This window comes from Notolepis coatsorum (assembly GCF_963971535.1).
Source record: "Notolepis coatsorum genome assembly, chromosome: 1".
NCBI classification, from domain to species: Eukaryota; Metazoa; Chordata; class Actinopteri; order Aulopiformes; family Paralepididae; genus Notolepis; species Notolepis coatsorum.
In genome coordinates, this window is record NC_140165.1 from 249,445,210 (window position 1) to 249,466,927 (window position 21,718).

At 44.1% G+C, this 21,718-nt stretch overlaps 1 protein-coding gene across 1 annotated transcript in view; it reads right to left on the reverse strand.

Annotated features, from left to right (window-relative positions):
- Positions 1-21,718, reverse strand: part of mindy4b (MINDY family member 4B) — a gene marked incomplete at both ends in the record, with an annotated part of 119,840 nt that overhangs the window by 64,957 nt on the left and 33,165 nt on the right. The window contains 2 exons of the mRNA XM_084309715.1: positions 2,285-2,464; positions 6,091-6,208. Of these exons, the coding sequence (XP_084165841.1) occupies positions 2,285-2,464; positions 6,091-6,208 (298 nt within the window). The remainder of the gene's footprint in view (positions 1-2,284; positions 2,465-6,090; positions 6,209-21,718) is intronic.

A 21,718-nucleotide genomic window follows, 5' to 3' on the forward strand; every position in this document is an offset into this window, starting at 1 on the left:
CTCGTTTTCACGGAGAAAAAAGAGGTTTCCATGATAATCGCCTTTTACTGGAATATTCTAGAATGTTGTCATTGTTCGGCCTATTTATGAATCGTTTTCAAATAAACGCTAGATTATCGATAGTATATGTGTACGCATGCACGCTCGTGGCGCTCGCTGAAAATCGCTTCTCCTATTTCCTGACGGCGCGCACAGTCAAACAGCGATATCACATAATCACATAAAAGCTTATATATCCGTGAAAACGGGTCTGATTATCCTTAGACTTGTAACATAGATTCCTTACCTGAGATCAGATGGTATCCAAATGGATTATTCCAATTCCTGATCGCCATTCGAAAAAATCGCTCCTTTTAGTGATCCACTGTGTATACAGTAAAACACATATTCCCCGCGGCTCCAAGAGTCCAGCATGAAGCTGGTAGATGCCGGCTGCGTGAGTGAGAAGTAAAATGTGGAGTGCGTGTTTTTTTTTCTCATTCATTTTCATTGAGTTCAATCCAAAAGGGTGAATTACCACCTGGGAGACGATAGGGGGCGCTTTTTTCACATCTGAGCGCCTGAGGTAGTTGAATTTCCAACGGTAGAATTGGTTGATGAAATATGATTTCAGATCGCTAAAAAAAAAAAAATAGAAAATACGAGAATTCTCGTGAGTGGGCATTCAACCCGCGGGGGGTAAACCCGAGAAATCTCGGGCGTGGCATGCAAAGTGTTAAAGGAAAACTCCAACATTTTGGAAAATTTGCTTATTTGCCATCTTCCCTGGAGTTAGACAAGAAGATACATACCTTTGTCTTCTCTGTGCATGCATGCATTAGGCTTAGGGAACGCCTGCACCGTTAGCCTAGCTTATCGTCAGTCACTGGAAGTAGGTTCCTCCAGCAGCCAAGTTCCCAGGCAACTTCCCAACAGTCACGAAATACATTCCAAATACACTCCAAAACCTTCCTGTAAACATGTTGTGACCTGTGTATTTACCACGTGGAGAAAGATTTTTTTTTTGAATTAGACATTTCCGTTTCTAAGCAGATATACTCGGAACAATTTTTTGCCGAACCACTGCTGTCTGGGCGCAGTGATTTCACGCGACGCATCACCTCAAAAGCCGTGTTGTAACTTCCGTCAGTAAAACCAATCTGACTAGTAGCTCGCGACACTGGCCTCAACGTTAGAAAGTAGCACTGTGTTGCATGAAATCACTGCGCCCAGACGGCAGTGGTTCGGCAAAAAAAAATTCCGAGTATATCTGCTTAGAAAACGGAAATGTCTAATTCAATTATTTATTTTTTCTCCATGTGGTAAATACACAGGTCACAACATGTTTACAGGAACGTTTTGGAGTTGTATTTGGAATGTATTTCGTGACTGTTGGGAAGTTGCCTGGGAACTTGGCTGCTGGAGGAACCTACTTCCTGACGCTAAGCTAGGCTAACAGTGCGGGCGTTCCCTAAGCCTAATGCATGCACAGAGAAGACAAAGGTATGTATCTTCTTGTCTAACTCCAGGGAAGATGGCAAATAAGCAAATTTCCCAAAATGTTGGAGTTTTCCTTTAATAAATTAAGTTGAGCATTAGCGAGTTGTCTTATTCAGAACAACTTCCAACAGTGTGGGAGGAAACCAGAGTGGAAACCCACACGGACACAGGAAGAACACGCAGACTCCACACAGACATTTTTTCTTTGATCTGTAAGGTGACCTTGGGTGTCCTGAAAGGCGCCACCAAATAAAATGTATTATTATTATTATTATTATTATTATTATTATTATTATTATGTCATGCACCTCCAAGCCTCCAGTCTCCTGTACCCCCTTGGTTTTCCCCCACTCTATCCCAGCCTACTTCCAGATCATAACTTCTAGTAGACCAGTCAGTCATTATATTTAGTGCTCGTTCTTGTGTCAGTCCTTTATCCGTTTGCCTTGTCTAACCCTGTCTTGTCCTCCTTGCTCACAGTCCTCTACCTGGCTCCCCACCCTGCTCCCGTCTTCTGGATTTCGTGTATGACCCTCGCCAGCCTGACTACTCTTCTCCTCGTGTACCTCCTGGACTGTCTGAGAAACCAGCCCCCGGCTACGACCTCCCGCTTGTATGACTCCCCTTCCACTCACCTACTCCCTGGACTGTCTGAGAACCTGGTTACCGTATCCCCCCCCCCCCCCCGATATAATAAATATACCCACTGTTTGGGTTTTCTCTGATTCGTCGTCGTCTCTGCCTGTTTGTGTCTGCATCTGGGTTCTGGCTATAGTAGTACAAACCCTTACACGAAAGTACGCACCACAGCGAGCTCAGGTGTGACGGGGAGGCCTCCCAGACTTGGGGACACGGCCAGGCTCCTGGGGATGGAGTAGGGGGGCTTCAGGAAGCTGCAGGGGCCACGGAGACGCCCCTTGGGGTCAGGCGTTGGCCTCCCAGAGGCCTCCTCGCTCTCCTCCTCTTTGACCCGCTCCTCGGGCCTCTGTGGGAGGAGAGAGAGGGGGAAGACACAGACGTAAGGCAACTCTATTCATCCTGGAAAGAGCCGCTCAACATGTGCAGTACATGCTTCTTCACACTCAGTCAATCACACACATTCACAACTGCTGCCCGGTACAACCACATTCTGACACTGTTGACCACTAGGAGCTGCCCAGTACAACCACAGTCTGACACTGTTGACCACTAGGAGCTGCCCAGTACAACCACATTCTGACACTGTTGACCACTAGGAGCTGCCCAGTACAACCACAGTCTGATGCTGTTGACCACTAGGAGCTGCCCAGTACAACCACAGTCTGACACTGTTGACCTCTAGGAGCTGCCCAGTACAACCACAGTCTGACACCGTTGACCACTAGGAGCTGCCCAGTACAACCACAGTCTGACACTGTTGACCACTAGGAGCTGCCCAGTACAACCACAGTCTGACACTGTTGACCACTAGGAGCTGCCCAGTACAACCACAGTCTGACACTGTTGACCACTAGGAGCTGCCCAGTACAACCAGTCTGACACTGTTGACCACTAGGAGCTGCCCAGTACAACCACAGTCTGACACTGTTGATCATTAGGAGCTGACCAGTACAACCACAGTCCGACTCTGTTGACCACTAGGAGCTGCCCAGTACAACCACAGTCTGACACTGTTGACCAGTAGGAGCTGCCCAGTACAACCACAGTCTGACACTGTTGACCACTAGGAGCTGCCCAGTACAACCACAGTCTGACACTGTTGACCACTAGGAGCTGCCCAGTACAACCACAGTCTGACACTGTTGACCACTAGGAGCTGCCCAGTACAACCAGTCTGACACTGTTGACCACTAGGAGCTGCCTAGTACAACCACAGTCTGACACTGTTGACCACTAGGAGCTGCCCAGTACAACCACAGTCTGACACTGTTGACCACTAGAAGCTGCCCAGTACAACCAGTCTGACACTGTTGACCACTAGGGGCTGCCCAGTACAACCACAGTATGACACTGTTGACCACTAGGAACTGCCCAGTACAACCAGTCTAACACTGTTGACCACTAGGAGCTGCCCAGTACAACCAGGGAACAAAATTAACTTTTTGATTTACCAGCCATTTGGCTGGTAGATTTTAAAAACTACCAGCCAGGCAGATTTTTTACCAGCCAAAAATTATAAATAGCTTTTTAGTATATCGCCATGTGTTATTATTACTATATAATACTCTCATATGCTATTTTCAATTAATATCATAAACAACATAAGGAATATTAGCATAATTTTGAGTGGACTGAAGGAATGAGTCAGCGTTAATAGTTTTAAATGCAAATAATTTATTGAAACATAGAAGTGGGGTCGGGGACACACACACTGTTTCAACTCACCACCCCCGCATCATATTGTAGTCTAGTCTGTCTTCAAACTTCCACTCCTCTCGAAACCTTTTTATATTTGAATATCAACATTATCTGTGCATCCTCAGTAATCCTCAGTTTACTACAATATACTCCTCTCCTGAGTCCTGACTAGTGACTTCATCGTCTTTCCAAACACACGCACACACACAGAGAAAGGGAGAGTGCCCCCCCATTTCCCTTTCCCCAGTCCACACTGTCTGCTGTTCTCTATGGCTCTGCCGCTGATCAGGATTAGCTTGTTAGCTTACGCTAACATAACGTTCATTTCGGGCGATGTGGGCATAAAGGAATGGCGACGATGCAATGCATGTTAGATGCATTTGACCCGTTGTGAGAAGAAGAAAAAACCACAGACTTATTTCGGCTCGCAAAATAGGCGCACTGCTGTGTAGCTCTGCTCTCAGGGAACAAACTTAACTTTTTGACTTACCAGCCATTTTTTTTAATCTACCAGCCAGGCAGATTTTTTACCAGCCATTGGCGGTTGGCTGGTACTTATTTTGTTCCCTGAGTACAACCACAGTCTGACACTGGTGACCACTAGGAACTGCCCAGTACAACCACAGTCTGACACTGTTGACCACTAGGGCTGCCCAGTACAACCACAGTCTGACACTGGTGACCACTAGGAGCTGCCCAGTACAACCACAGTCTGACACTGTTGACCACTAGGAGCTGCCCAGTACAACCACAGTCTGACACTGTTGACCACTAGGAGCTGCCCAGTACAACCACAGTCTGACACTGTTGACCACTAGGAGCTGCCCAGTACAACCACAGTCCGACTCTGTTGATCACTAGGAGCTGCCCAGTACAATCTGATGTGTGCCGGGTGCCAGTGTATGGCAGCCATTGAGCCTGCGTAGCCCAAGGTTGGGTGCTACCAGTGGTGGTGAAGGAGGCAATTTCCACCCTACGTTGTAAAGCACTTTGAGTCTGAGAAAAGCGCTATATAAATGTAATGAATTATTATAATTATAATTTCAGGTACATGTCTTTCAGGTGCATGTCTTTCAGGTGTATGTCTTTCAGGTGTATGTCTTTCAGGTGTATGTCTTTCAGGTGTATGTCTTTCAGGTGTATGTTTTTCAGGTGTATGTCTTTCAGGTGTATTCAGGTGTATGTCTTTCAGGTGCATGTCTTTCAGGTGCATTTCTTTCAGGTGTATTCAGGTACATGTCTTTCAGGTGCATTTCTTTCAGGTGCATGTCTTTTGGAACGTCTTCTCAGAATTCTGTCTTGTGATTCTAGAACTCTCGTTGCCAGCCCCTGTTGTGACATCCTCGTTAGAACGCTCAGTTCTAAAAACTATACTCTCATGTGAGATCCTACACCTGAATGGATTAAGGTTATATATGGTCAACTTAATCAAATGTTTGATACTCTAATAAATACAATATCTAATATTTCATTTTGGATGCACTTTACAATTCAAGTTCAATAAAATTAGTACTCTGGCACAAGCACCTTAACACTTGGTACCTAAAGCACTTTAAGCTTATTCAACGTCTTCCTATTTCCTGGTTTGTCTCGCCACATCGCATCACATGCACCGCTGTCTGTTCTTGAGGTTTTGTAGTTTAGCAACTTGTACTGTTGTCTGTTCTTGTAGTTATGTAGTTTAGTAACTTGTACTGTGGTCTGTTCTTGTAGTTATGTAGTTTAGTAACTTGTACTGTGGTCTGTTCTTGTGGTGATGTAGTTTAGTAACTTGTACTGTTGTCTGTTCTTGTGGTGATGTAGTTTAGTAACTTGTACTGTGGTCTGTTCTTGTGGTTATGTAGTTTAGTAACTTGTACTGTGGTCTGTTCTTGTAGTTATGTAGTTTAGCAACTTGTACTGTTGTCTGTTCTTGTGGTTATGTAGTTTAGTAACTTGTACTGTTGTCTGTTCTTGTGGTTATGTAGTTTAGTAACTTGTACTGTTGTCTGTTCTTGTGGTTATGAAGTTTAGTAACTTGTACTGTTGTCTGTTCTTGTGGTTATGAAGTTTAGTAACTTGTACTGTGGTCTGTTCTTGTGGTGATGTAGTTTGTGTACATTTGTAATTGTCTGCTCTGTCAACATCAACCTACAAAGGGACTACAGATGGAAATTATCCTGAAATGTTGATGTACATGACTATTTTAAATAAATACAAATAGAATCAACACATTGTCTATGAGCTGAAAGGGCACCTGAGCTCCGTGCCGCCTGCCTGGTCAGCAGAACTCACCACTGGGTTCTTCTTCACCACCTCCTGCAGCAGCTCCACGTAGCCCAGGTGACCCGGCTGCAGGACCCGCATGGCCTGGACCAGCTCCTGGTAGTCTGTCGTCCCACCCGCCAGCGCACTCAAGGTACCGGCACAGACACCACGGGTCCAACGCTCTTAAAGTACCGGTACAAACACCACGGGTCCAACGCTCTTAAAGTACCGGTACAAACACCACGGGTCCAACGCTCTTAAAGTACCGGTACAAACACCACGGGTCCAACGCTCTTAAAGTACCGGTACAAACACCACAGGTCCAACGCTCTTAAAGTACCGGTACAAACACCACGGGTCCAACGCTCTTAAAGTACCGGTACAAACACCACGGGTCCAACGCTCTTAAAGTACCGGTACAAACACCACGGGTCCAACGCTCTTAAAGTACCGGTACAAACACCACGGGTCCAACGCTCTTAAAGTACCGGTACAAACACCACGGGTCCAACGCTCTTAAAGTACCGGTACAAACACCACGGGTCCAACGCTCTTAAAGTACCGGTACAAACACCACGGGTCCAACGCTCTTAAAGTACCGGTACAAACACCACAGGTCCAACGCTCTTAAAGTACCGGTACAAACACCACGGGTCCAACGCTCTTAAAGTACCACAGCCACCGCTGAAGCACACAAGTGCCAACCAAATGAAAGTCCTGTTTCCCGGTAGATGAAGGTGTCCTTGTTGAGTAAAACTGAACTATGACTCTGTTTACATTCTTCATATAGAAGAGAGGTTTGATGAGACGGAGGAAGAGAAAGATAGAGAGAGAAAGAGAGACAGAGAGAGAAAGAAGGGATGAAAGAGTAGACCGCAGACAGAGGAGGATATGCCTTGCACTGAAACTAAATGCCTGTAGCGTGCTCTCTCTCTGTCTCTCTCTCTGACTCTCTCTCTCTCTGTCTCTCTCTCTCTGTCCTGTCTCTTATTCTCTATCTCCCTCTCTCTCTCCATCTCCCTCTCTCTCTCTCTCTCTCTATCTCTCTCTCTCTCTCTCTCTCTCTCTCTCTCTCTCTCTCTCTCGGTGACACCTGGTCTTTCCACGACAGATCAAGTTATATGATCAAACCACAACAACACACACAGAAAAGACCCTCCTGCCAACACAGACACACACACACACACACACACATGGACACACACACACATTTAAATAATTGATTTGTCCACACACAACCTCAACCAGGTGGCGTGAATACTTTCGGCAAGCAACATGCCCTTCCGCGTTGCTCTGATTGGCCAGCGTTGGCCAGCGCTCTCCTGCGTGAATACCAGCGCTCTACGCTCGTTTACCCCCTACGCCGCGCATGCGCATGAGGCTCCCCCAGGTGCTCGTTTACCCCCTACGCTGCGCATGAGGCTCCCCCAGGTTCTCGTTTACCCCCTACGCCGCGCATGCGCATGAGGCCCCCCCAGGTTAATACGCGACAATAATAATAAATGGGCATCACAGAACACGCCATATTAGCAACGCCATATTAGCAACGCTGGTTAATAATAATAAGCAGGTATAGCATGATAATACCTAGCTGCATCAGATAATACCTACCTGCATCAATATATGCCACGCTATATACGCTATACTCCAACGCCTAACTAAGCAAGATGGACGCCGCGGGCGATCACTGCTATTCAGCCAACGCAGCCAATTCAACGTGCAAGCCAAAGCAGAGGTATATAATTTTAGTACATAGTTATAACAGCTAAGGGGTGTTGTTAATGCATTTTATTACCTGCTGTGCTGTAGGTTACATGATTGATTGATTGATTGAAAAGTTTATTAGTACAGGTCAATACATACAATTGTTAATACCTAAATAGCTAGCCTGCTGTTTTTGCATTCATTTGGACTTTAGACGCGGTTACATGATTGATTAATTGATTGAAAAGTTTATTAGTACAGGTCAATACATACAATTGTTAATACCTAAATAGCTAGCCTGCTGTTTTTGCTTGCGTTTGTCTAAGTATTATTATTCTAAGTATTGCTATTATTATTATCTACCGGCTAAACCTATTAAAACCTGCCGCGGCTGCGGCAAAACCTATTAAAACCTGCTATTAAAACCTGCACAGCTTGTGGCTGTGTGGCGAAAACCTACTTGGCGTGTGAGTGCCGTCAAAAAGAAAATGCGCATGCGCACGTTACCGACGTAGGGGGAAAACGAGCGTAGAGGGCTGGCCGATCGCTGGCCAATCAGAGCAACGCGGAAGGGCATGTTGCTTGCCGAAAGTATTCACGCCACCAGGTGACATGAACATTGCAGCTGCTGTCAAAAGAAAAGACACCAGTTACATGATGATGATGATGAGCTCAGTTAACAACTTACATGATGATGAGCTCAGTTAACAACTTACATGATGATGAGCTCAGTTAACAACTTACATGATGATGAGCTCAGTTAACAACTTACATGATGATGAGATCAGTTAACAACTTACATGATGATGAGCTCAGTTAACAACTTACATGATGATGAGCTCAGTTAACAACTTACATGATGATGAGCTCAGTTAACTTACATGATGATGAGCTCAGTTAAAAACTTACATGATGATGAGCTCAGTTAACAACTTACATGATGATGAGCTCAGTTAACAACTTACATGATGATGAGATCAGTTAACACCTTACATGATGATGAGATCAGTTAACAACTTACATGATGATGAGCTCAGTTAACAACTTACAATAGTTATGACAATAATCAGGCAGACAGCATCATATAATACAGCCTCCACTTCAGCCTCTTCTACACTGTCTCATATATTCTCGATACTGAACAAATAGAGACCAGATACTGAACAAATAGAGACCAGATACTGAACAAATAGAGACCATATTCTGAACAGTCCTCCTATAGACCAGATACTGAACAGTCCTCCTAGAGACCAGATACTGAACAAATAGCAACACCGGATCAAACCATCATCCCATCAGATTCCTTCTCTGTCTTCCGAGCTGACCGAACTGAAGAGTCAGGAAAGTCCGTTGGTGGAGGGGTTTGCTTCCTCACTACAACGGCTGGTGCAGTCCCAAGGAGGTGAAGATTCTTTCCCGGACCTTGAACATTTGTCCATCCTTTGTCGCCCGTTCTATCTCCCCCGGGAATTCACAGCCATCATAACAACTGCAGTTTACATTCCACCGCAAGCCAACACCGCCAGAGCTCTGGCCGACCTACAGGACTATCTGAATCAACACCAAAACAAACATCCGGACGCGGGTATGATCGTAGCCGGTGACTTCAACAAGGCTAACTTGAAAAAGGTTATGCCAAACTTTTTCCAACATATCAAATGCACAACTAGGGGGGGGACATGTTGGATCATGTTGGATCATAAATACTCGGAAACCGGCTGGCCCAGATGGGATAACAGGAAGAATACTTGAGTCCTGTGCAAACCAGCTGGCCCCAGTATTTACATCCATATTCAATATATCCCTGGCTGAGTCTGTGGTCCCTGCCTGCTTCAAAATGTCAACCATAATCCCTGTGCCGCCGCCGCACCCCCGTTCCGGCTCCCCTGATCCGGTCCCTAGTCCGGCAGCTGGAGGGGCTCTCGTCCGGGATCCTGCTCCGGGGTCCAGCTCCCCTTCCCGGGCTTCGGCACCTGTTCCCACCCCCCCTCGTCGGGCCTCTGTTCCCAGGTCCAGCCCCCCTCCCCGGGTCTCGGTGCCCATCCCCACCCCCCCTCGTCGGGCCGCTGCTCCCAGATCCAGCTTCCCTCTCCAGCTCCCTGTTTCTTTCCCCGCCCCCCCTCTCCGGGCCTCTGTTCCCTTCCCCACCCCCCCTCTCCGGGCATCTGCGCCCGTTTTCAGCCCCCCTGGCTGCTATGCCCCTCCTGGGGTTTTCGCTCAGCCTCCCGGCTCCTGGTCTCTGGGTCCTCTCCTTGGGCCCCCTCCGGGGTTCCGGCTTCCTCCCTCGCCTGGGTACGGACGTTGTTCTCGGGGGTCTGGAAGCCCCCCGTTGAGAGGGGGGTACTGTTACGATCCAAGGGCTGGTCCTGCTGACCGGCAGGAGAATAACAGTGGACATTGCTCTCCTCCTGACATTGGTCTCCTACCCTCTAGTGGCCAGACTAGCCTGTTGGTACAGGCGGCCATTTTACTGTGGTTCCAAATAATAGATATAGTGTCTAATTGTTTATTGTCTTGGGCCACCCCTGTCTATGTGTGATGTTACTCCTCTGTTGTGTTGTAGTGTGTCATTGCCGTAGTGTCTAGTTGTTGTTTAGTTTGTCATTGCTTTTCTGTCGTTGTGTATGTTGTGATTCTGTGTTGGCCAGGTGTTGTTGATTGTCAATTAGTGTGGGTATTTAGGTGTCTGTCTGTCCTCCATTTCTTGTGGCAACATTCCTCCAGTATCCTGTGTGTTCCCCGTGTCGTGCCTGCCTTCCCTGTTGATGTCTAGTGAGTCCTTGCCTGTATCCTTCTGTCGTTTTCTTGTTTTCCCTCGTTGTGTTATTAGTAGTGTTGTTTTGTATTTACATTGGATAAGAAGTAAACACCCCTTCAAGCATCGCTCCTCGTCTCTGCCTACGTTCCTTCTCCCTTGCCTGCACACTGTGTTCTCAACTTCATTAGCACACCAAGCGTTACACTATCAAAAGAGCCACTTTTCCCCGTCCCACGAAATAAAATGCTCAGGGAGCCGCACAACCTATTTACCCTTAAAATGAAGATAACACAGTGTATAACGTTTTATATATCCCCAAGCATACCCCACATTTAGCATAAAACGCCTGACAATTGCATACCCAAAGTAATTTGCGATTTATTATACTTTATACTTATAGCACACAGTTTGTTGCATTAATGGGATTATAAAGCAACAAAAAGAAAAAATTTGACTTTTTATTGCTGTTTTACCTGTTATAACAAAGGAAAACCTCAAACTCTTATGAAGAGGAGAAAAAATACTGGCTGTGTAGACCTATTTTAAAATAAAACACAGAAGAGGAGACAAAACACTGGTATCTGTAGACCGACTTTGAAATAAAACCCTGAACTATTCAGGTATATTTGAGTCCTTCCCTTATTTGTGGAACATTTATCAAATAAAAAGTAGTCCACTTTGAAAAAAGACTACCATGTGTAGACCTACTTTGAAATAAAACACAGAAAAGGAGAAAAAACACTGGCATCTGTAGACCTACTTTGAAATAAAACCCTGAACTATGCAGCTCTATTCCTTCCCTTATTTGTGGAAAATCTATAAAATAAAAAGTTAATTTTTCGTGAATGTTACCAGCATAATGTATCTAATGCACAGAAACAATGGTTGGTTCTGATGACAGTCACCCAGTTTATTGTACATATTCTGAAGTAAAAATGTTTTTCACTTCATCAAAGTTTCAAGTTTTCTGCATTATAAAGTATTCTGTATTTTATAATAATGTTTTCTGGACCTACACCAGTAGTTATAACTTACTTGTTCGTTAGCGCCAGGCCCCATGGTGGTTGATAATATATCAATTAGTTTCACCTGGAAATACTACTACCTGATCAATACAAGATATTATTACTTTATGAATGTGCATAATTTTATAGTGTGAATGTTACCAGCATATGTATCTAATGCACAGAAACAATGGTTGGTTCTGATGACAGTCACCCAGTTTATTGTACATATTCTGAAGTAAAAAAAAAAATTCACTTCATCAAAGTTTCAAGTTTTCTGCATTATAAAGTATTATGTATTTTATAATAATGTTTTCTGGACCTACACCAGTAGTTATAACTTACTTGTTCGTTAGCGCCAGGCCCCATGGTGGTTGATAATATATAAATTAGTTTCACCTGGAAATACTACTACCTGATCAATACAAGATATTATTACTTTATGAATGTGTTTATATCATGTATGGACGAATCCATTGGAAAACAGGTAGGTACAGAGCAACACAGTGTCTACAACACAGGAGCAGAGTATACACAGTACATGAATGAGAAACAGTCTAAATGGGTTTTAACATTTTAGTTTATTTCATGCACATGATCTGTAATACCTGATCGGTACAATATCTACTAACCTGATCAATACAAGATATTCGCACCTGATCGATATAATAGTATTTTTTTATAAGGAGCGTGGGATCATGGGAGTTGTTGTCTTCATTGTTAACACTTTGAGAGCCAGTCCATGTTTTCCTTTTTACCCCCTTGAATGCCCAAATCCACTCCAATGTTAACGTTAATATCGCCTAATCTATGTTTTAAATTATGGCTATGTGTCTAATCTGCCCGTCGCTTATCAAAGACTCATTTTCCAGTCAACATTGTCAAAGCAGATTGTTTTTTTATCGCTTCATTTCAGTTTGATAGCATTTTGAAAATCACTCGTTTTCGCGGAAAAAACAACCCATTCTATGATAATCGCCTTTTACTGGAATATTCTAGAATGTTGTCATTTGTCGGCCTATTTATGAATCGTTTTCAAATAAACGCTAGATAATCGATAGTATATGTGTGCGCATGCACGCTCGTGCCGCGCGCTGATAATCGCTGCTCTTATTTCCTGATGGCTTTTACAGTCAAAACAGCTATATCACATATAGGGGAAACGCTTATATATCCGTGAAAACGAGTCTGATTATCCTAAGACTGATAACATAGATTCCTTACCTGAGATCAGATGGTATCCAAATGGATTATTCCAATTCCTGATCACCATTCGAAAAAATCGATCATTGTATTGATCAACCGTGTATACAGTAGAACACATAATCCCCGCTGCTCTTCAGGCTCCGGAGTGATGCCGGTCGATGCCGGCTGCGTGAGTGAGAAGTAAAATGTGGAGTCAGAAATCCTTTCTCCCATTCACTTTCATTGAGTCCAATCCAAAAGGGTGATTTACCATCTGGGAGACGATAGGGGGCGCTTTTTTCACATCTGAGAGCCTGGGGTGACTGGATCTCCAACGGTAGGCTTGCTTGATGCAATATGATTTCAGATCGCTAATAAAAATAAAAAAAAGAATAAAACGAATATTCTCGTGATGGGCATTCAACCCGCGGGGGGTAAACCCGAGAAAAGCCGTTAGCTAATGCTAACCACGTCATGTAAGTGAATGAAAAATGTGGTTGAATAAAAACACAGATTTATTTGGATGGTCTTTATCTTTATCTTTATCTTTATTACGGATCCCCATTAGTCATCACCGCAGCAACAACTAGTCTTCCTGGGGTCCACACACAACAAAAACAGTACATACATACATAACATTATAGTAGCATACATTTCAAAATATATTCCAATATTCCTACATATAAAAATATAAAAATATTTCCAAATAGCATTACAGTACACAAACAGAGTATCAGATCACAGAAAATACAATAAAAGGGATTAAACTCTCAGAAAGTCATATCTTTACAGTGTAAACTACGGTATCTGTGTTTTTCTTTAATGTAAACTAATTTCTTTTTCTCTCAATGCTCTTTTCAAATTATTTTTATTATCTTACTGGTTATCTGAGTAAGATGTACTGGCAGTTTATTCCAATATGACATGGCTCTATATAACACAATTTTCTTTGCTGCATTGGTTTTTGGTAGTAGCAGTGTGAACGTTTCCCTACAGGCATGCCTAGTATTATACTTATGTCGATCATGTGTACATGTTAGCTGTGAATACAAACAGTTCTCTTGAGATATATATATTCCTCATGAACAAGATCTTTACAGTATGGTACTGTACTGCATTATTTTACAAGTGGGAAGCACTGTTATTGTACACCAGTGGCGAATCCTTGTGGAAGCCAACGGAAGCCATGCCTCCCTATAAATTCATATCAAATTATGAAATATGAAAAAAAAAAAAAAAAATTAAAATATAATTTTTTTTTAATATAGTTTACATTCTTTTTCATCTGTGCATCTGTGTTTTTTTTTTTTTTTTTTTTTTAATGTCTCCCTCTTCTCCTTCTCACTCCCTCTAACACACTGTCAGACTGTGCTCACTACTGCAGCTAGTATAGGAGAGAGGCAGTGGGTAGGTCTCTTTCTCCAGGCTTCCAGCATTATAGAGTGAGTCCAAACTCCAAATCCGATCCTAGCCAATCAGATTCGAGCTGACTGCCACTGTGCCACACCCTAAAAGTTTAAAACGGAGCTGGGAGGAAGACGTTCAGCATATTTTCCACCTGGAGGCGGGGCAGGTCAGAAGTTCACGTTTCCACCTGACTACCTAACGTGACATCCCATTAGTACTGAGGACCAGCAGAGCACACCACTGTGGATATTATGATTTAACAAATCTATCTGGCAAGAGGAGGACCACATTATTGACCAGGTAAGAACTGAGCAGCCTGACTAAGGACTAACTAACGTTATCAGGCAAGCTTGTATACCCTTTCATGACTGCAATGCAAGCCAGGGGCTGGAATACGCAGTAACTTATTCCTCCGTAGTAGCCAGGTTAATGTGCACCATCAAGCACTGCTTAAAAGCTAGCGGTGGGTCCAAAATATATCGGATATAAATGTCAAAGGTACCCAGCGTTCCATTAGGGTTTCACACACAGATGCGGCAGGGTTTGAAAGCTCGGCGTTGCTAATAAACATTTTAAATCATTTTTATAAACGAGTAAAACTGAGGCTGAAATGACTGCTTCCGCATTTTACAGTAGGAGCGCTCTGATGGCTGGGCGCGCGGCGCAACAGACACGTGAATGAATGAATGAATGAATGAATGAAAACTTTATTTAACAGATTGCAGAATGGGTACAATACAGTACGGCTCAATACACACAATTGTTAAGGGGATGCAGACCAGAGAAATACGTTTGTCTTGTCACGTTTGTCTAATAGACAGTCATATTCTCTCCCGGTGTTCTGCGGAATCCTACTCCCTCCTCGAAAACAACACCGGCCGTATGTATATTTCTCTCCCACCCACCAACCCCCTCCTAATGTACAGTCCCCTCCCCATCATATGTATATACTCTGTCAGGATCTAGGGGTAACAGTACTGTATATTTGATGTCATGATGTCTTGTATGTCATAAATGTCACTAGTATGAATTGAAAATGGGGGACCCTGATGTAAACAAGACAAACGTCTTTCTCTGGTCTGCATCCCCTTATACAATTGTGTGTATTGAGCCGTACTGTATTGTACCCATTCTGCAATCTGTTAAGAAAGTTTGACTGGCCGCCGAGCCATACTGTAGTGTACATGGTGACTACTTGACTTAAAAAAAAAAAAAAAAAAAAAAATATTAATAAAAATATTTAATAAATTTTTTTTAATAATTTTTTTTGGCTTCCCCTGTTATTTTACCCACGCGACGCCACTGTTGTACACTACAGTAATATGGGTTACTGTAAAGCAGTATATCTCATGTTTGCTGTACATTACTGTAATTTTACTCTGCACCACATAGGATTGCAAGACAACCTCGCAGAGGTGGAAGAGGGCCCCTTTTTACTCCGCAACAAGAGGAAGCCATTTGTGCAATGGTGATTGCAAACAATGCCATAAGGTTGACAGAGATACAAAGCGCTGTTATAGAGGATGACAATATCTTTGGGAATATTGAATCCGTTTCAATCGCTACAATTGACTGCTCAGTGGAAATTGAATGTGCATGAAACAATTGTAGTACAATTGACAAATGAGTAGCCATTTGACTGGAACAGAGTGAAGGAGATCCGCCACCAGTATGCACAAGTAAAACATTTATGTGTTCTATGCATACTCTAATGTTCAGTGCTGTAAACTGGTTACTTTGTGTAGTGCCATGCAGTACACTTACATGACAGTTCATACTGTACAATATGTTGTCCAAAATGCATTATGTTACACAGGAAAAGTTTATAGTTTTTATCTCTCTCTTGTCTGGGATAAAGCATGTACCAGGGAACCGCTGCACACATTATACGTTGATGAGGCGGGTTTCAATCTGGCAAAAGGTAGACCGCGTGGAAGAAATCCCATTGGACAGAGAGCAACCATTGATGTCCCAGACCAACAAGGAGGGAATATTACAATGTGTACACTGTACAGTGTGTACAGTAATGTGTAATTGTAGATTTCAAATGGCTGTGCAAATAGTGTATAGTGCTGTCTTGAGCATTTTCAGGTAGTGTCACCAATATCTGACTTTTTTGCATTGGAAAACACTTACAGAGTGATCTGTCATAATGAAAACATGACAAAGCCATTTGACTATCTTGTTCATAAACAATGGTGTCAGGACTTTTCATTTTGATGACAGTGACACTTTCATTGACATGAATAATTGCTTTTGAGGAATGAACTATCCATTTTGAGCAAGTGACACGCTTCTGCAGGTTATCAACTAGGTTTTGCAGTTTGTACTAATTGTTTTGAGAAATGCACTAACAGTTATGAGAACTTTAATTTTGATCAGAGAAATGCACCAAAGCAATTGAGAAAAACTGGTAAAGAACCCAGGACAGGACGCCTATCGTAAAGAGTAGGGGGTTCCCCGACGTTCCTCGCCAAATTCCCAATCAGGTATCTCACATCAAGGCCACCTAATCATCCCTTCCCCTTAATTGACTGATATCAATCCCTGTCTCCTGAGCCGTTCAGCCATTGTGTAGTGTGATGTGTGCCGGGTGCCATTGTATGGTAGCCATTGAGCCTGCGTAGCCCAAGGTTGGGTGCTACCAGTGGTGGTGAAGGAGGTAATTCCCACCCTACATTGTAAAAAGCACTTTGAGTGTCTAGAAAAACAGAAAAGCGCTATAAATGCAATTAATTATTATTATTATTATTATCTAGCCTGTCAGAAAGTAAACGAAGAAGAAGAAAACCACAGGAAGCGGTCCATATTCTTGACTGAAACGGTCCAATTTCTCAGGGTTTGAAAACATAATTTAAGTAAAGAGCTCAACAACACATATAACATAATTCTAGTAGTTTTTCGATATTTTAATGTGGTAATGTTACATATTATATCTTTAAGCTTAGTTAGTGAAACCCATCATCTCTAAAAGAGATCCTGGATCTCAATTGGGACAAACCTGGTTAAATAAAGGCTAAATAAAAAAAGAAAATTCTCCTCTATCCTCCTTTAAACACTGAGTGAGACAGAGTGGTCTGCTGAGAGCAGCCATGCTCATAGTATTAAGTCTCAATGCAATGCTGCTGTTGTTTCTGTCAAGCATCAACAGACACGCACACACACGCACACACACTGCATGTGATGATGGCGCCGCTCCGACCGGCTGCCTCTCTGTTTGCTCCGTCGAGACTGTGTTTACTTTTGTTAATATTTATAGTTTTTAGAGTTTTGTGCGTACCAACTGTTGGTGCATTTAATGTATATGACCGTCAGTCACTCATAGACATTGGATTACGGGAAACTTACCAACTGGATTACTCGCTGGATCAGCTTTCCGAACCGCATCAATGGCCTGAAGAAATTCTCCGGAGATTAGGACCAGACCCTTTGTTCCCAGAGCCCAGGAAAAGACGACGAGGAAAGAGGGCTGGGATCCGTAACAGGCTGAGATCCAGACGCCACCGTACACCACTGCCCAGTATATTGCTAGCCAATGTACAATCAATAGACAATAAACTGGATGACATCCGAGCAAGGATTCAATATCAAAGAGACGTTAGGGACTGCAATGTCCTTTGCTTCACCGAAACATGGCTCACACCGGAGGTTCCAGATCACGCAATTCAACCAGCGGATCACTTCTTTATCCATCGCAAGGATCGGTCATCAGAGTCCGGTAAACAACGTGGAGGAGGTATTGCCTTCATGTTTAACAAAAATTGGAGTGATCCAACGAACGTGAAGGAATTATCCAACCACTGCTCCCCAGAACTGGAATATATAACCATCAAGTGTCGTCCTTTCTTCCTCCCGAGGGAGTTAACGGCGATCGTCCTGATCGGAGTGTATATTCCACCGCAAGCCAGCAACAAGGTTGCGCTCTCCAGACTACACGACGAGGTAAATAGAATACAAGTGGCTAACGTTAACGCCGCCATTTTGGTACTGGGAGATTTCAATAGCGCCAATCTGAGAAAGGTATTGCCTGACTTCTATCAGCATGTGACTTGCAACACCAGAGGCGGTAACATCCTAGATCACTGTTACACGCAATTTAAAGGTGGCTACAAGGCTCATTCTGATAGTGGCTTTGGTAAATCAGATCACGCGTCAATTTTTCTTTCACCAAAGTACAAACAGAGAATTAAAAGTACTCCCGTAGTCTCGCGAGAGGTGCAGAAATGGGATCTGACGTCAGAAGAGACGATCCGGTCAGTGTTTCACCACACAGACTGGATTGTGTTCCGCGACACAGATAACATTAATGCCTACACGGAGACAGTGCTGGACTATGTTTGTACTAGGGTGAAAGAAACAATCCCCACTACCAAAATGAAAGTTTACCCAAATCAAAAACCCTGGGTAGACAAATCCGTCCGTGAAGCTCTGAGAGAGCGCACCAAAGCATACAATGACGGCCTAGTGGCAGGCAACATGAATGACCACAAGGTGGCGCGACACAACGTAAGGAGGACAGTGTCAGAGGCCAAACGGCGCTACAGGGATAAAATTGAACTCCAGTTTGAACAAGCTGACTCTAGAGCTATGTGGCAGGGGCTCAAAACGATGACAGACTACAAAGGCGCCTCCCTCAAACTGAACAGTGACATCTCCTTAGCAAACGACCTCAATACCTTCTATGCGAGGTTTGATGCTGGTAATAACAACACCAGCTCACAAGCCTCGGCAATGGGGGGGGGGGGGGTCGGCTGCTGATGGAGGCGCAGTGTTCAGGGCAACAGAGCATGAGGTGAGGCGGACCTTTAAAAAAGTGAATATCAGGAAGGCAGCAGGTCCGGACGGCATCCCCGGCCGCGTCCTAAAAGTCTGTGCCGACCAACTGGCCCCAGTATTCACTGACATATTTAACCTGTCCTTAGAACAGGCTGTCATCCCCACCTGCCTGAAGAAGTCCACTATTATCCCTGTACCCAAAAAATCCAAGCCTGCTTGCCTCAATGACTACCGCCCTGTAGCTCTCACCTCCATAGCCATGAAGTGCTTTGAGAAGCTAGTAAAGGGCTACATCTGCTCCTCCCTCCCCATCAACATGGACCCCCTGCAATTTGCATACCGCCCCAACAGGTCCACGGAGGACGCCATATCCCATGTGCTGCACACAGCAGCATCACACCTGGACAAGAGGCAGGGGAACTATGTGAGAATGCTATTCATCGACTACAGCTCGGCATTCAATACCATAGTCCCCTCCATACTCATAGCCAAGCTCAGGGACCTGGGCTTGGGCTATGACCTCTGCCAGTGGGTCTTGGACTTCCTGACTGGCAGACCCCAGGTGGTGAGAGCAGGCAACTGCACCTCCTCATCCATCACCCTCAACATAGGGGCCCCCCAGGGCTGTGTTCTGAGTCCCCTCCTCTACTCCCTGTACACACACGACTGTGTGGCTCAGCGGAGTAGCAATACAATCGTCAAATTTGCTGACGACACAGTGGTGGTGGGCCTGATCTCTGCCAACGACGAGAGGGCCTACCTGGAAGAGGTCAAGGTCCTGGCGGGATGGTGCCAGGAAAACAGCCTCTCCCTGAACGTCAGCAAAACAAAGGAGATGATTGTGGACTTCAGGAGGTCGGGGGTCAAGGACTACAGCCCCCTCAGCATCGACGGGGCACCGGTTGAGAGAGTCAACAGCTTCAAGTACCTCGGAGCCTACATATCCGAGGACTTGACATGGACCACACACATTAACAGTGTGGTGAAGAAGGCACGACAACGCCTCTACTTCCTCAGGCGCCTAAGGAAGTTCCAAGTCAGCCAGAAGATCCTTAAGAACTTCTACTCATGTACAATAGAGAGCATCTTGACCGGCAACATCACCTCCTGGTTTGGGAATAGCACTGCAAAAGACCGAAGCAGACTACAAAGAGTGACACGTTCAGCCGAACGCACAATTGGAGGGGGGCTCCCCACCCTCCAGAACATTTACTACAAGCGTTGCAAGGGCAAGGCTAAGAGAATCATTAAAGACTCCAGTCACCCGAACAACTGCCTCTTTGAACTGCTGCGGTCAGGCAAGCGATACCGGAGTCTCAAGGCGAGCACAGAAAGACTCAGAAGTAGCTTCTATCCCCAGGCCATCAGGCTGCTAAACGAACAATGAATGAACACTACACAACAACAACCACCAAACGCACATAGCACACACATCCACACGCACACACTCACTTTAAACAAACACACTGTAGCACCCACTCCACACACTTTATAGCACACACCCACTTTAAACAAACACACTGTAGCACCCACTCCCCACACTTTATATTTATGGATGAAGGATTGCACTACAACTCGTACACCTTACTGTAAATTGTACCTAAAATTGTACCTCATCCCATTTCTGCTTTGCACTAGATAGTACTGTACATTAGTACACTGCATAGTATTGTGTATTGTATATTATATGGTAACTCAGAACATTGTACATATGTCTATACCGAACACTGTGACCTCATTTTCTTTTTCTTCTTCTAAATTCATGCTATATTATGTTATTATGTTATTTGATACTATCTTGTCTAGCACAGTCTCTGGAGCGTAACAGTAAGAAGCATTTTGTATGAAAGTATTCTGTACTTCTGTATGACAACTATTAAAGAACTTGAGAACTTGAGAACACACGCACACGCACGCTGGCCTCCGCCTGCCGTGTGTTCCGACAGAATAACAATGTGGTTACCTGAGAGCGCTGTGGTATATCTGCCCATGAATTAACTCATTAACTCATTAATCTCATCAGAAATATTTACTCTCCAAGGCAGGGAGGATGACGGACACAGCTAACAATTTAGACTCAGACACACAGGGATTGATTGATTGATTGATAGATTGATTGATTGATTGATTGATTGATTGATTGATTGATTGATTGAAAACTTTATTAACAGATTGCAGAATGGGTACAATACAGTACAGCTCAATACACACAATTGTTAAGGGGATGCAGACCAGAGAAAGACTTTCGTCTTGTTTACATCAGGGTCCCCCATTTTCAATTCATCAGGACATATATGACATACATGACATACAGATAGACAGTAGGCCTGCTACACCTATACATTTATGACATACCAGATTTGCAAATACAGTACTGTTTGTGATACAAAAAGAGTCAAGAAAAGGGAGTATACATTTGACGTAGAAACTGTACATTGGAGGAGGTTGGGTGGGGGGGGTTGGGTACATTGGGTACATATTGACAACCATACTGGGTAATTTACATTAGAGGTGGTTGGGGGGGGGGGGGGACACTGTATAAACAAGCAAAACTGTACATTGGGGGGGGGGGGGGCACACTGTACAAACAAGCACAATTGTACATTGGAATATTGACAAAACCATACTAGGTAAATTACTGTACATTGGAGGGGGTTGGGTTAGGACATTTACAGGGGCCAGTTTCGAATTGCAGTCTTCCGTAGGTGTCCCTTGAGAGTGGTTTTGAAAGTGGGTAGTGATTCACATTCCTTTACAGTTTTGGGTAGGGCGTTCCACATTGATGTGGCATAATTGCGAAACGTGTTTAGTCCCTTGTTTG